Genomic DNA, 15,751 nt, shown 5'->3' with positions numbered 1-15,751 from the left:
AATCGGTACAGCGCGAGCGCTTATCGCGAATTCTTCGAGAGGACCGTGCCTCTTCCGCGGAGGACGTATCTGCGAGCGTGAAACGTAATCGCGAAGCCGAGGAAACGTCCTTTGCCCGAAATCGTCCAAAACTTTTGTTGCACAACCGTTCGCTCGGTTGCTCACTCGTTCGTTCGCGCGCTTTAGAATCCTACACGGCGATAACGCGGAGATAGCGTAATCTTTAAGGCGATCGCGTTATTCCGTCGCGGATTTCAGGCACGTATCGCCGTCGGGGCGTAAATTTTAACGATTTCTTTCGAGTTACGATCCTCGTTGTATAGCTTTCCACGGGGATTCTGACGCGCTCGCCGAATGGAAATAATCGGACAATTCCTGGTAGCTCGATAATCGGAAGGTGTTTCTTTTGGCGACGTTCATTATTTCGCTGCAACCTGTGGACTTTGGTTGTAGCGGAGCTGCGTTTACTGAAGTCAATGCGAACGGTCTGAAAAAGTACAAGATTCGAACGAAAACTAGATTGTTGAAAGAGAATTTTCATTCATAAATCTAATATATTAATTTCTCTTCTCTTACATTTCTCCATTCTTTTCTTTGAAATTCTTATTTCCTTTCTTGCAGAAGTCACAAATTACCCGACTTTGTGCCACCAGATCTCATCCAAGGAAACCACTGAAAAATTACAACTAGATTCGTGGATATTGTAAGAAGAACTGCAAGTATTAGGAACACGTCCGAAGCATCTGACTGAGAGCACATCGCTTCATTCCAGCGGAACAATTATGTATTTGAAACGGCGATTTTCGCGTTTGTTCTTATCCTGTAGCCGTCCCACGAGACTCCTTTCCCGAGATAACGAATTTACCTGTATCTGGTCGGAACGGTAAAGAACCGGACGTTTACGACTCGACGAAAGAACTGCTCGTATATTTTCGAGGCTCCGATTCTAACATAAATCCTTGAGCAGTGTCGAGCGACACGCGTTATCGTGGCCGCCAATTAAAGCCATTGACTTCCACGACTCGGATCGATACGATCGCGGCGGTGCACGTTGAACGGAGGGGGAGGAGGAATCGTTGCACAAATTCGTATCAGCCTGTCTTTTTTTCGCCGATCTCAGCGTAAAACGATCGAGGCCAGACGAGATCGCGGGTGCCGATTTCGCGGGATCGTTCGTCCCTCGCCGCCCTTCTGTCGCGGCCCGGGATCGCGTGGCCCGCGATCACGAAAGTCGCTGGCTACTTTCACGTACCCGGCCACCCGACGAACCGGGTGTCTCTCCTTTCTTCCATCGCGACGTTTCTTATTCGGCTTCTTTCCTTCTGCTACCTCCGCCGAAATTTGCTCTCCGATTTTCTACGGTCGAATTAACGCGGGCACTTCAACAGTTAGTTCGTGGACCCGCAAAGCAACGACGAAATGTATTGTCCTATTTTCAACACCTATGTATGCCAGGACTCTAAAGCCTATCAACACTAAACTTTTCTTTTATTTTACAATTATTGAAATAATAAAAATAATTTCGTAAGAAATGATTGTATAGATTTCTTTAGTAGAGCGCGTTAGAATAGGAACCGCACAAAGTCTAAATAAAATCAATCTTGTCTGTTACTTTCAAGGTTCGGTAGGTTTAATATTAAAGTCAGTGTTGAAACGCTCGAGAGAACATGTTACGAATATGTCGGTAGAAAATTCATAAAAGAATCATCAAGAATAAAAAAGTTTTGCCATGGGATAATTATAAATTCTCCAAAAATAAAATAGTAAAAGCCTAAAGTATAGTGATAAAGTAGGGGTCTACTTTGTTGAACAGAACTTTCCGAGAGACATGGTATTTCATGGCTTCGTCCCTCCCTTTCCGTTCTACTTAGAAGCGATTTTTTGGTAAACTTGTTTCCCTCCCGTCAGTCCACCCTGTTACCGGTACGTTAATGTCTCCGGTAATTATTGGGAACGACGGGACGAGCGCGTTGCCGCTAATTGGGAGCACCTGTAATTGAGTTAATAACGAGCAAAAGCAAAGAGAGCCGGGTCTACCGGCTTTCGTTTATGTCGCTCGCCTCTTACTCAACACTCGGAAGACCAAACGGACATCTTCGGAAGATTCTAATTAGCGGCGATATCCTGTTGCACGCGATTGGATAATATCAACGAGTCTCATATTCGACCACCGTTAAGGACATTTCAGTTCAATCTTTCTTCGATTTAATTTGAACGCAACGAACGGTAATTAGAATTCATGGAAATATTTTGGAACCACACACAGGACTCGTCACGACAATAAAAAACAACTTTTTTTGAGAAAATAATCACTTTAGTAATCAGCGATAATGCTTCAGTAACCTTATGGCATTACTATTATTTATTAAACACATTTTCTCCAGACATCATTAATTAATAAACTAGTATGTTAAAAAATGAAATCGTCAGATTCATACCGATATAAGATACATGAATTACTTAAGCGTAATATATTACTTCATGACAGTTGCTACTCGATAACAAAGATAAGAAAATTAAATATCCATTATTAACGAACTCCTACCAAGAAATCACAGCCTGATAAAAAGTAAACAGTCTAAATACACATATTGGCACATGTTTACAAAGAATCAGACACGCTCCCAGTCAATCAATGACGGGATGAGCCAGAAATTATCTAGAGGATTAATTTGCCACTCTCGAGATTTAAATATTCGCGCCTGAAACGCGAAGCAATTTCAGTCAGCCCAGTAACATAATCTCCGCGATCCATTAAGAGATGAAAAAATTGGGTGTTCCGATAAGGAGTGGAAAAAAGCATCAAGGACGCGATTAATTATAATAATCTCCGTCCGACAGATTCGATCTCGATCGGGTAGGAACGCGACTGTTTCGGTATCAGCAGCGTGTACACGCGGTCAAGCGGTGCATGCGTGGTCGACCACGTGACCCGCGAGGAACTGTGATAGGTCAGCTGACAAGTTGGTACCTGTCGCGTGTCAACGTTCCTGTCTATCGCAGGGAACCTTGCACGTTACACGTTACACGAAAATCACGGCTACATATACGGATCACAACAGTCGGTAGAATTAAAAAAATCATCGACCTCCGTTTGTGTCGAAGAGGTGAGTAAAAATTCCCGCCAAATCGGGTACAAACACTGTTGACTAGGGGCGACGATTGGCAAACACGTTCGGGAGGATAAAACCGAGCAGATAAGAATGGTACGCGTTGGTAGAAAATCACGGGCGACGCGAATTGCTCGAGACAGTACGCATGGCAGGCGAGCGGTAAGTGGAAACGCGGCCTGACAGCGAACGACGCCCAATCACCTGTCAAGCAACGTGGCGACCGGCTAAAAGCACGCCCGCGAGAAACCCGTTTTCCCGGCGCACGACAAACACGATTCAACACGCGGCACACAGTTCGATCTCCGTGCCGGCCGATACACATACGATACGGGAGAAGCAACGTATAGGAGACAAAAATCACATTGGGCTACGACTCACGTTTCAGCGGTTTCGGGTTGCTCTGCTTGCGGCGTGACATCCTCTGCGTTCGGCCATCACCAAATCAGCAGCATCGACATGCTTGACGTCGCTCGAGGCATGGGACCAGAGAAGACGAAGATCGGCCGTCCCAGATCGGCGTGACTTCGTCGACATATAACAAACGAGACACAGCACACGGGAACGAAAAGAGCGTTTAGACGAAACAATGGTTGTATAGGACGACAATGCGGGCAGGGATCAAAAGCTGGCGAAAAACAGCGACGGAAAAAACACTTCGAGGCACAAAATAACGTTTCCCGAATTCACCCGGACGAACAACGATTCTCTCTTTCTCTCTCTCTCTCTCTCTCCGTTCGTTGCACGGTTTTTCAGACCGTTCTCAACGTTCGCCTTCTTTCCGTTTCGTGTCTTGTCCGCGGTTTACGGCCGGTTATCGCGTTTTTCACGCACAAGTGCCGACGGAGAACGCATACACACACCACGACAGCTCGTACCGCGGCCGCTGTCAGCGAGCAACTAAACAAACGCGATACCAAACAACCCCCACTCCCGCGTACGCGGCGTGACTACGAGGATACAGTGGGGAGGACAGAGTGGGGTCTGGCTCCGCCTACTACGCGCGTTCCCTTTCCCGGAGCGGGAAATTTTAAATGACTCACTTACCGGCCGAGAGCTGCGTCGGGACTCCAGATGGCGACAGCGAACCTGGATAGAAATTGTTTGAAATGTGAAAGGGAAAACGCGATTTCAAATAACGCAATACATATTGCGAATGACCCTTCACAACCGAACATGTTCCAATGAACTAATAACTTTTTCCTCAGAGAATGATATCGTGGAATAAAGTCTTAAATATTGGGAAAAGAAAAACATGGACTGATTTTTTCAATTATTTGTTTACAGCTTCACAAATTAGGTGGATAGCCATTGGCGACATTCGTTTTACGTATATTTAATTACGTATAATAATTATTGAAACAGTGCTAGGTTATTTTATATTATGACTTTTATAGGCACAATTGTGTAAAGAGTCATTTAATTCGTTCATTCATGTTCTTTAAATAGCATTTGCAATACTTGTAGACAACATACGTACGTAGAATATACTGAGTTCATTGATTTTTAACGCCATAATGATGTATTACTTGATATTCACTAATTTGTTACACATAATGATTCACAGTAGACACTCGCTTTGCACCGTTCCGGCATCTTTAAAAGTAGACGATCCTGGCGCCCTCTACAAAACAAAAGAAGTTGTAAGGTACGCTAATCTTTTCCTGTTTTTCCCGGATTTTCACAGAAACGAATCCTTAAAAAACCACTTGTATTCAGCTTAATACCTCTGTATGTTTGCAGATACGCATTCGAAAGTTAATGACAGACTTCTAATTTATTTTAATCACGTTCGAAGTGGAGTGATCACAGTCATTCTCAACAATTTTGACCGTTATCTAGCGACATCTGTACTGCAAGACATAATTTCTAATACTCATGAGAAAACAAAGATGGCAGTTTATAGAAATTAGCAGCAGTAGATACGGATGGCATCGGTCAGACCGACCATAAACGAGGTCCTTCTCTCCGGTACCAACGAATGTTCATTTCACCAAAAATATCTTAATGTAAATTAGTCTTAATTTTACAGTAATATAACAGTAACACTGTTATTACGTAATCGTACATAAAAATAAAACCACATTAGAATTGAATGTTCATAATAGTTCATTCGTCGCCACCAAAGTCCAGAAACATAAACCCTATGAGCTTTAATAACCATTTAAATTGCTAATGACTTATTAATTGTCAGCGATATAAACATGTTAGTCTAAGAATTCTTTATTTCGTCGTCAACGGACAGACTTCTCCAACGCGTAGTTGCCCAGCCTCGACGACGCATTCTTTCGTATTTATTTTGACGAAACTTATAGTAACTGTATTTCTCAGTTGATTTTAGAGCACTCGTAAAAGAAGACAACAATGGTCCGCGTTCTTTGGATGCAATTTTCAGTGTCATTGTTTCTCGGAATGTAAACACGTCGGAATGTAATTATTCTTGCGCTGCAACTATCGAGACGTTCTATTTCCGTGCGAGACGCACAATGAAGTTCGGACGGACCGTCGCAAGGAACAACAAACGTTTCGACAAGTGTCGAATCTCATCCATTGCACGTATTTTTAACCGCAAGATGCCGTGCTTACGTGATACTTTCCGTGAAGGGCTCTGACCCGTTTAACTGATCAGACACGCCCCACGCTTTCAGAACAACGAGTACCGTGCCACGCGGCTGCCACAACAGTCCGAGGTACACATGTTCCAATGATTCTTGTCACTTAGTACTTGACGGCTTATGCATACAACGCATTTACATTTTCCTCGACTAGAAAACTCGGCTCGCGCCTCAGGGTAATCCTCTCTCGAGAATCCGAGACAAAACACCTCAAACTAGTCGTGAAATGCGGAAAGGCATGATACGTATAACATTCAAACTTGGATTTTCTTCAATCTGCAACTAAATTTTTCTTCGAGATACTGGTCAAAACATATTTTCCCACGATAACATACGATTTTATGCATTTATAACAAAAACGAGTAGGTGTAATTTAAAACAGCAAAAACATTAGAAGAATTTAATATTACTGATATATTATTTTCAACCTGTTAAACATATTAAAAATGAAAATCAATTTCTATTTCACTCCAGTTTGTCGCAATTCAGGTTGAAAATTTTTATCTTGCATCAAGATCTGCTGTAACTTCATTATACAATTATTAGTAAAATCAATCGACGTTATACATAACAAGCAGAAAGACCAATTCGTTTGGAATTTTGCCTTACACCACTTTTATAATCACCGACACAAATATGTAATATATTTCGGAAAAATACTGCGTTAATAATAATCAGAGCACCTAGAATTCTACACCAAGCCTAAGCTGCAGCTGGATTCTGGAGCTAGGTCGTATCTCGCCTCCTCACCGACGCCGCGCCGGTCCTCAGGGGGCTAATTTTACGAGATCTCTGTTTTCCAAGTGTAAACAGGAATCATTGCACATCCAATGTTTTCGCGATTCTCGCGCCTGCAGCATCTGCGAACAACACATCACAGTTTATATCCATCATGAATCACAAGTTCGCACCGACACGACGCGACGCCAGTTTCGAGTCAAACGCTCGAATGACGCGTGAAGGCGAAGGCCGCTCTGAAAGTGGCAAAGCCAAAAATGATGCGATAAAATTGTTAATGATAGTCCTTGCACGAAAACAATCTACAACGACGCTTTGCATACGGCGCTAGAGACGATTTGTCATTCAGTCGCGCGTTTCTTCGAAGGCCGCCAGCAGGAGGACGATCTTAAAAAAAATTGGAAATCAAGACGGCGGGAGGAAGGATGAGGAATTATTTATGACGGCGTAACGCGACAGAAATGCGTCAAATCTAATCGTATTCGAGCGTAGACGGTTTTTTTATTTTCAAGTAATTTCGCGGTGAACAGTTGCGTGCACAAGAAATAACCGATGACGTAGTTTGTCCGGGCTTTTAAAGTCGATCGAATGCACGTGTCCCTGCCTGCGAGCCTACCCGATGACGCTAACCGAGGTGGAAACTCACCTGTGGACTTCTATACGAGGAGTTCCGCATGTGGGTGAATCCTCGATATTTCTCGATACAGTACGTACAGATAGACATCGGCTCTTCGAAAACATCGGATAGCGTATCACCGACGCAACGCTATAAATAACCGAATAATAGAGACACGTCTATTTCCAAGTTCATGAAACGGTGGGTACGCGTGGCCGTGGCTCGCAATCACATCGCGTCCACGTGAAACTCCGATGCGTGTGCAGCAAACAGTGGTCCAGCCAATCTATGAACTCGTTACGGATGCAGAAGAGGCTGAAACGGGAACGATAACGCCGCCTATTTTAATACGAAAGTATTTTAAAAACCGTATCTAATGCGTTTTATTGAAGCCTGAAACTGGACGGCGAACACGAAATCTCGGTGTTGATTAAACACTTTACGATCCGTTCCTTCGCATTAATTATATTAACAGGCGACGGTCATGTCTCGATCGTGCCTCTTCGGCATGTTTTCCGTTTCTGTTCCTACGGAGACAGTTTGATAATGCGCCTCGCGTTCAGCGATCATATTATTAATTCGGATTGCAGAATGCCGGCACGGAGGCACGTTCCGTGGATCGGGGAAGGTCGGCCGATCAACCTTGAGGTCCGCCACGGAAAAAGGAAAGATGGCGATTATATTCGTGCGGATGTTTTGCACGAGTGGTACGATACACTTTCCTCCGTCTGGCAGCGATTTCGAGGAATTTTTTGGTAATCGTGTGCTCGTTCGTCGTACGCCCGACGAGACGCGTTCGCAAGATATACTCTCGGCCTGTTAAAAACAAAGTCAGCGACATTTTCGCGGTGTTAACTCGTGGCCGGGCGATTGTGCGTGAACGGCGTAGCGGCGCGCACACACCACCGTACCGCGTTCGCTGATCACGAGTCCATCGAATGATTCCCTTGTTGTCTATCGTGCGCATTGGTAGCCGTTGAATTCGTGAAATCGTCAGACGCGTGCTGCTCACGGGAATCAATACGGACTAATTAAAGACTGCGAGGAATTAGAAGACTCCCCTCGATAAACGAACATGATGAAACTGTGGACAGATCAGTTTACCCTGATTTCGACGAATAGCGAAACTCCGAATTGTCACGTCTCGCGTCGCGTCGGTTCGAACGGGTTATGTATACGCATTGCAACCGGGAGCGATAGTGCAACGGGAACGGAAGATACTGTGCGATAACATCGGAGCAGCTAGAAACGCGAAAGCATCGGAGGAAAAGAATTTACATAGGAGTAATATTCCATGAGATTGCTTGCCGCGTGATAACAGGCACGTTCGAAAAAGAGACCGACGATAAAAACGCTCCGCGGATACGTGTGGATAGGCGCATGGATGTCGGATGTAGCGATTCGCCGATCTCTCTTCGCGCGTCCACCTGCGAAACACGAAACCGTGCCTCGACGATATTTTATCGCGTCGGCGTTGTTTATGTTCGTGCCACGTCGCGGGAACCGGTCGCTTCTGAATGAATCGTCGCGAAACCGTTCCGGTCACACCGATAAGACGGTGCAATTATAAATTGCCCTGCACCGAACGTGATTAGGTAACCGCGTGCAGCCGAGATGCTCCATTTTCAAAGCCGATTATGACGCGGAACGTTGATTTTTTTCTTTCCCCTCCGAAAGGTTTCGAGAGTTCGGCCCGCGGGAAAATCCTTGGATCCTGGTCCGAGGCGTCGTTAAGAAGAAAAGCTTCTTAAGATGCTACGCTTCGACGTGTCTGCCGTCTCTTTCGTTCGTCCGGTGCAGACAAACAAAGTCGACGAGGAAATCCCCGTGGCCCGCGCGTATCGAGTTTATCGAGCATTCGAACTTAGGGTTTTCCGCCGCGAGCGTGGATGCGGCACGGCCGAACGGCATTATCTTGGTGGACCGGACACAGTCGCAATTGGAGAAAATTGATAATTACATTCTGAAGCTGTGCGACACGCGTTCGGTAACCGGGTCACGTCATCGTACGAGCCGTGTTAACGACGAAAATCAATGGACATTTCACGCGCCCCTAATGTCGTTAGGACTAAGGTTGGGGCAGACGGTGGACGGCGACGCGAAACACTCGTGGAAAGAGCATCGTCGCTCAAGGCGGTCGGAATAGAAAATAGCGATTCTCGGGATGGGTGCGTCTTCAAGGTAAACACTAGACCGAAGACAATATACAACAGGTGATTAGATTAACGAGAAGCAATAAACATCAGTTGCCGAGGCCGTCTACCACATGCCGACTATTGGTTTATCGCTCCGCGGCTCCATCTTATTTTAGCGGCCTGGCACGAGATGTGGAGCATTCGAGGGAATTCCCTGATCTCTATTGCGAATTCTATTCTAAGTTCAACACGGCGGAATCTCCATTAACCAAACCAATATTTTCTTGCACTTTGCCCTTCGTTCTCGACACCATTCTCGCGGAGAACATTTCCGAATTTAATGTTCGGAGATCTGGCGATCAGCAATGGCGCCCGACGCGGTCGGCATCAATCGTGCATACATGCACAGCGTATCGGCTGTCAAGCATACATTAACGAGACAGAAAGGAAATTATGGTATTCATGTAGCTCCGGTTAATCTTTGAACTCCCCGTCATCTTTTCGGGTGATCGCGCTTTAAATAAACGGAGCGTCGAGGTTCCGATGCAGACGTTCGATCGGCAACCAATTTGTTCGAACGGAGAGGGCACCGCTGAAAAATCCAAGAGACAACGGAACGACCGAGGAGGAGGAGGAGAAGATAGGAGGGGCGAAGACGAGTCAAAGACCAGCACCGTCCGAGCTGGATTCGAATTAACCAGTCACAAAGTGGGCGGCCGGTATATTTAACGGCAGACTGCGCCAGAATGCTTCCTCATTGAAACCCGACCTCCCGGCGACCTCGGTTCCCCAGATTTTTCAGTTGCCTGTGCGCGATACCCTCCGTCGCGCTACTCGGCACGTGTTCGACGGGGGAAGCCTCGCCGAGGGCCAGGATGCGATAAACTGACAAATATCAGATCGGTTTAACACGCACAACCGCCAAGCACGAGGAGACGTATCGTAATCAAACAGCGGATGTCTAACTTCTGAGTATTGTCAGCAAATCTGACAGGTACATAGACGGCTGAACACAGACAGCAGAAAGTGGCACCTTTCGCAGTGCTCCGCGGAGAAATCCACTCTTAAATTAACACCCGTAGATCTAGATCAGCTCTACAAATGTTCGAGACATCGAAGACGATCCGTAAATCCAGAACACTAGCTGGACCAAGAGAAGTGCATAACACAACACGCATAACTTCAACTCATAAAAGAAAAAAAATAGATTTTACGAGGAGAATAGTCGTTGTTTCATCGGCTCAGATTTCGACAGGGCAATTAGTAGGGCAATTTCATTCCTGAAGACATGGATAAGTAGTTGAAAAGAGACGAAGTTTCTAACGGCGTGGAATGAGCAGTCGAGTGAAATCGCGATGCCGGCGAGTAACGAGCGTTTCTACGAGGAACTTACGAAACACGTGTTCCGCGCATGGAACGATACAAAGAGGGGAAAGAAAGGTGATCATGGCGAAAGGACAATTCGGGGGCTCGCCGTGGTCTCCCGGAACATCGTATTCCGTTCTTCTACGGTCGCTGGACCGTAATACGAGGGAACACAGTGTTTCTGTTCGGTACGAGCGAAGGCGGAGAAACGGAGACATCGAATCGGATAGGTTCGGATGTGTAAAGTGTAGGAGGGTTGGTTGTGGCTGGTTGCATGACGCTTGGAAGCGCGGCGATACCATGACGTATCGACCGAGCGCGCCACGCGGACTGACGTCACGATCACGGCCTCAGTCAGACCGCGAGCACGTGAACAGCACGCCGGTGATCACGCGGTCGTCGGCTGATTGCGCGGCTCCCATTGGTCGGGCACGGCGAGCCCCTCAACGGGATTGGCCGCGGCGGTGCGCGCCGCATGATCACGCACACAACGGGCACAGCGTGTCGGGCCAGCCGACCTGAGAAAGCTTCATTGCGTTACCAGACGTTCAACGGTTACCTCCCTTGCGGGTTTTTTCGCGAGACCAGTAATACCGTACACACGAGAGACTGAGTTTAACCCGTCGCTTGGGCCGTGCCTCTTTGAACGCGATTCCCTCGCAATACGCCACGCTTCTTTCTCATTGAAAAAAAAATGGATACGAATCAAACACCTCTATCGCCACCGGCCTCACCCCAATTCAAACATGTAAGTGAATTAAAAGTACCGCCAGCGTAGAGCGGCTGGCTGCCCGCGAAATACAAACGCAGCTGGCCCGACGACCCAACTACGCCTTGTTCCTCGACACGATTATCCTGTTGTCTTCAAATTGTTGAGCCGTGCTCGTTCGGTTTTCATTGTTTTTGTTCTAGTTTCTCTTTTTCTGTTCGCGCTCTCGCGTTTCGTACGGTTTGTTTTGGTGAAACTTTCGTCGGTACGATCGGCATCTAGCTTTCCAGTGATCGTTCTGTTGATTTTGTGATCCTGTTGACGAAAAATTCGGTGGTTTTACGGAGAAATTTGTTTGTGTTACAGGTTGAACCTTTGCAATCGTCGTTCAGCGTCGCGGCGCTCCTGGGGGACAAGGTTTTGACGAAAACGAAGACCACCGGGATAAATGCAAAGAAAGACGACGATGCTGGTTCGCGACCTGGTTTGCCACCAACACCCCAGCCGTCGGATTCCGAGGAGGACGAGCCTCTGCGAAAACGACGGTGCACGGAGCAATGCGAATTGGTGAAGGTAAATACCGTCTTATCTGAAAACCGTTTTCTGCGCATCTTAAATACGGCCGAGTCTATCTCTTTTTCATTTTTTTCTCCGCGCGCAATCGGTGCGCCGCTCCAATATACGTTCACGCATGCGCGCGCGTCTGCACAGTTGTTTTGCAAGATGACCCCGTTTGCAGCGTGCATTCACTCTTACACCATTTTTGTCGCTTATCCTTCGAGCGGTCACTTTGTACCTTCTGACGGTATCAGTACGTGGAACGCTTGACGGGTAGCTTTTTCTTTAAATAGATGTCTCTTCAATTATTTTTCGATTATCAATCAAGTAGTGCCTCGATGTGCCCGGGAATTGTGAATATTCTCGGGAAAGTTCTGGGGTCTCGGAATTGTCGGGAGTCCGTCCGACTCCGCCCCGATCCCGAATGAAATTCTTGTCCCTGGCACAACTCTGGCAAATAGATGTTAAAAATGAAGCTCAAAGGCATCGTTTCTCTTGTGTTAGCTGTTGCTGGACGGTACACCGCCTCCGAGTCCCGAGCCTGCCCGAGTGTCGGTCATAATGCGTGCGAATCGGGACGGCACCTACAGTCCAGCCAACTTGACGCCGAAAACGACTGTGCCGACTCCGCAACTGATTCCACGTGAGGCGCAGACCAGTCCACAGTCGGAACCAATCGCTCGCCAGAGCACCGTGGAGCCGGAGAATGTTTTGAAGAGCCTCAAGTTCAAAATGAGCTTGCGGAAGGAGGAGATCATTGTGAACAACAAAAACACGGACCGAGAGATCACCCAGCCAAAATTACACCTTTTGGCACCAAAACCAGCACCGATCATGGTAACCGGGCTCCTGGGATCCCCCTTGGTACTACCCCGAGCACCGCTACTATTAGTTACCGCTTCTCCAACCGCCGCTGCAAATATCTCAACTCCGGAATCAACTGCGAGACGCCGTGTTTACGAATGCGAGCATCCGGGCTGTCGCAAGAATTATTTCAAATCATCCCATTTGAAGGCTCACACAAGGACTCACACAGGAGAACGGCCGTTTTCCTGCCCCTATGAAGACTGCAACCGTCGGTTCTCCAGAAGCGACGAACTGTCGAGACACAAGCGGACCCACACCGGCGAGAAGAAGTTCGCCTGTACAGTTTGCCAGAGAAGATTCATGAGGAGCGATCATCTGGCGAAACACGTGAAAAGACACGCCAGGGACAGGTCGTCGTCGGTGGGATCGAACGGTGTTCAAACATCAATCGCGCAAGTGACGTCCGCGCCGTTGCGGGTCAGCCTGTTGCCCGTTTTGGCGCCGCGACTGACGCAACCCGCTCAACAAATCATACCGCCGCAATTGGCTGCTTAAAAACCATGAGTTACGGTGACGTGAAGTCACCGGGGGTTTGCTTGAACTGCGTCGAAAACTGCGGATGGAGCTTTAACTATCGCATTATCGAGAACCATTCCAAAGTCGTCGTAATTGGAGGATGAATTTGGCTGAATGGCGACAGATGTTCTCCGTAAACGGGGCAATCACCGTAAGATCTCGAACTCGTCGGGATAAAGTCGGAGGATTGATGCTCGCTTCGAGATACCAAGGATTCAACAACTTGCCTCTGTAACACATGTGTAATCGTGATGATTCGCTGGGAAAAAATGTTAACATGAGGCGTACTTACGAGAATGAGACCTAATGGCACGAGGAGCGGTGATAAAGTCATGAAAACGAGGCTTCTTTGCCGTCCGTGAACCAAGTACCTAAGCGTGTCTGTGATCTGTGATGCATAAGCGCGTTGACCGAGAAAAAGAGTATTTATTTAAGAATTCAAAGACAGTCTTTATGAATTATGTACGTAACGGCTATGCTAAAGAAACACGCTGGAATCGGTGCTGTTTTGATTATTGCCGACTAGTTCTACATGTTAATTATGAATCACATAAATGTATATAATGTCCGCACGAGGAAGTTCTTCCGGACAGCATAAGACTTACTGTAAGGATAAGATTTAATGATTTTTCTACAAGAACAAAGATTGATTAAATGACTTCTATACTTTCGTAAAATTATTGTAGCTGTTTATCACACACCCTGACCAGTTTCGCAATGTCCTTCCTATATACGCGTTCCTAAACGGTCGACCTTCTAAATACTTTTAACGACTCGGTTGCAATGGACTGTTTAATTACACCCCATATACGACACGCGCGTTCTGCAATTGCAGCGGTTAGTATCATAATGTTTCAAAAACTGTGATTAGATTAGTTTTGTTTGCATATATATACCACTCAGTGAAGGAAAATTGTTGCACTTTGTATTATTTTATTCGTTGCAGTTGCGTAAGCATGACGAGAAGCAAAATCGGAATAAACATCGTCAGATGTCAGGTTTTTCTCGCGTGCGGTAAATAGTTTAAGACTAATACGGAAGGTCATACATCGAGATGACCGAAGACGAGGAAAAAGACTATAGTTCCATTTACGTAGAACTGATGGATGCGTGCTACGATTGAACGATAGCGAACCGTTTGTACGTGACGTAGCGTCTGCAGCGGTTTAGATAAATACGGTAAAAGATAATTAAACAGTAAATAAGCGTGAAACGCTGTATTACATTTTTATTATTTTGAATTTTAAAATCCACTATATTCCTCGGGAACGATTAACCAAAGCAAGATATATCCCAGTACGAATATTTCGCAATTGAACGTATATCTTCGTCGGAACAACGGTGTAATGAGTATACACTTCACTTATCTGTCCACGAGGGTTTCGATCAGTTTCGATCGAACCGAGCAAAACAATATCCACACGTGTTCACAAACTTCGTAGAACAATTTATACCTAGTCACTCGTTCAAGGAAGTAAACAATTTTGAAACAGATTTAATTATTAAGTCGTTAGCGTAGGATTCTCTTCGAATGCGAGCACAGGAACAAGCAATGTAAGCAAATATTCTATCGCAGCAAAAAGTTTCCATCACGCATCGTGTGAGAAGAGCTGCGGCGAGCCGCGTGGATATAATCTTTTCCTCTTGATTAAGATCCACAATGATACTTTCTATTGAAGATGGCCGATTCTTTTTCTTCGAAGCGGTTTCCCTTATCTTTCAAATATCTGTGATAAAAATTGTAAATCGTGTCACATATTTTTATATGTACAATGGCGTCTTACATAACACTCGTGTTTGGACAATATTTCGTTTGAAAACTTCCTGATAATCTTGTTTGGAAACATTTTCTTCCGATGCATGATTTTCTATCTGCTTCATCTCTGTGATTACTGCAAGTGCTTGGAATTAGTTTAGAAGCACACAGAAGAACATGATTATATTATAGTTGATAGTACGAGGACACTATTAGGATATATAGGGGTGCAAATATAATATTCCGTTGCAGACTATCGCGTGGTTTGTGGTGCGAAAAAAAGGATTATGTTAACGTCGCATACAATTCGCGAGGTCGTAGATTAAGATAAGTTTTTTTTTATCGATCGTTTACATCCGCACGAGGAGTCAGATGCCCAAAAGTATGCGATTTTGCTTGCGAGAACGAATGCTTTAATGTATATATTTTCGTACTCGGCAATCTCTTCAAACAAAAGTTCCTGATAAGTACATAGTATACTGACATGAGTTTGGTTTCTCCAGTATGTATCGTAGAGACAATAATCAATGGAAGTTTTTGTCCCTTTGGCCTTTTGTGTGAAACTCTTCTGTCTTTTTACTCGAGGTGAAAATAAAACCTAAATTTTCGTCATTGTTTCGAGTAGCAGCTACCCATTATAATGATTGTTTTGATTGCTAGGCCAATGAGCTTCGCGTTGAGAAAACGTTCGATTGTTTATTTGCAAGATCAAAAAGTTCGTCTTTTATGTTTTTTCAGTCGTTGTCTGTATTTTTTAACGTTTTTG

The 15,751-nt window shown here is 45.6% G+C and overlaps 2 protein-coding genes and 1 long non-coding RNA gene across 3 annotated transcripts in view; 1 reads left to right on the top strand and 2 right to left on the bottom strand.

Moving 5' to 3' along the window:
- Nucleotides 1-4,145, bottom strand: part of Ush (Zinc finger protein ush) — a 218,778-nt gene extending 214,633 nt beyond the window's left edge. Inside the window, exon 1 of the mRNA XM_076435059.1 lies at nt 3,492-4,145. Coding sequence (XP_076291174.1) covers nt 3,492-3,531 — 40 coding nt within the window. The 5' untranslated portion in view covers nt 3,532-4,145. The remainder of the gene's footprint in view (nt 1-3,491) is intronic.
- Nucleotides 4,146-6,113: 1,968 nt separating this feature from the next.
- Nucleotides 6,114-9,960, bottom strand: LOC143213879 (uncharacterized). Its single transcript, XR_013010054.1, has 2 exons — nt 7,110-9,960; nt 6,114-6,585 (listed from the first exon to the last, which is right to left on the bottom strand). It is a non-coding gene; the product is annotated as an uncharacterized LOC143213879 (long non-coding RNA).
- Nucleotides 9,961-10,097: 137 nt separating this feature from the next.
- LOC143213878 (uncharacterized) lies at nt 10,098-13,906 on the top strand. The gene is made up of 3 exons (XM_076434181.1): nt 10,098-11,327; nt 11,655-11,861; nt 12,351-13,906. The coding sequence occupies exons 1-3, from the start codon at nt 11,274-11,276 to the stop codon at nt 13,206-13,208; spliced, it is 1,119 nt and encodes a 372-aa protein (XP_076290296.1). The 5' UTR covers nt 10,098-11,273; the 3' UTR covers nt 13,209-13,906.
- Nucleotides 13,907-15,751: the final 1,845 nt, after the last annotated feature.

Source organism: Lasioglossum baleicum, chromosome 12, assembly GCF_051020765.1.
Source record: "Lasioglossum baleicum chromosome 12, iyLasBale1, whole genome shotgun sequence".
Taxonomy (NCBI): Eukaryota; Metazoa; Arthropoda; class Insecta; order Hymenoptera; family Halictidae; genus Lasioglossum; species Lasioglossum baleicum.
Note: the sequence above shows the minus strand (reverse complement) of the source record. Positions and strands in the feature narration are given on the sequence as shown.

Excerpts from the sequence above, each read along its gene's own strand:
- LOC143213878 (XM_076434181.1), top strand. The coding sequence starts at position 11,274 with ATGGATACGAATCAAACACCTCTATCGCCACCGGCCTCACCCCAATTC. Across the intron at positions 11,328-11,654 it reads CCTCACCCCAATTCAAACAT|GTTGAACCTTTGCAATCGTC; the intron begins GTAAGTGAATTA and ends TTTGTGTTACAG. Across the intron at positions 11,862-12,350 it reads AGCAATGCGAATTGGTGAAG|CTGTTGCTGGACGGTACACC; the intron begins GTAAATACCGTC and ends CTCTTGTGTTAG.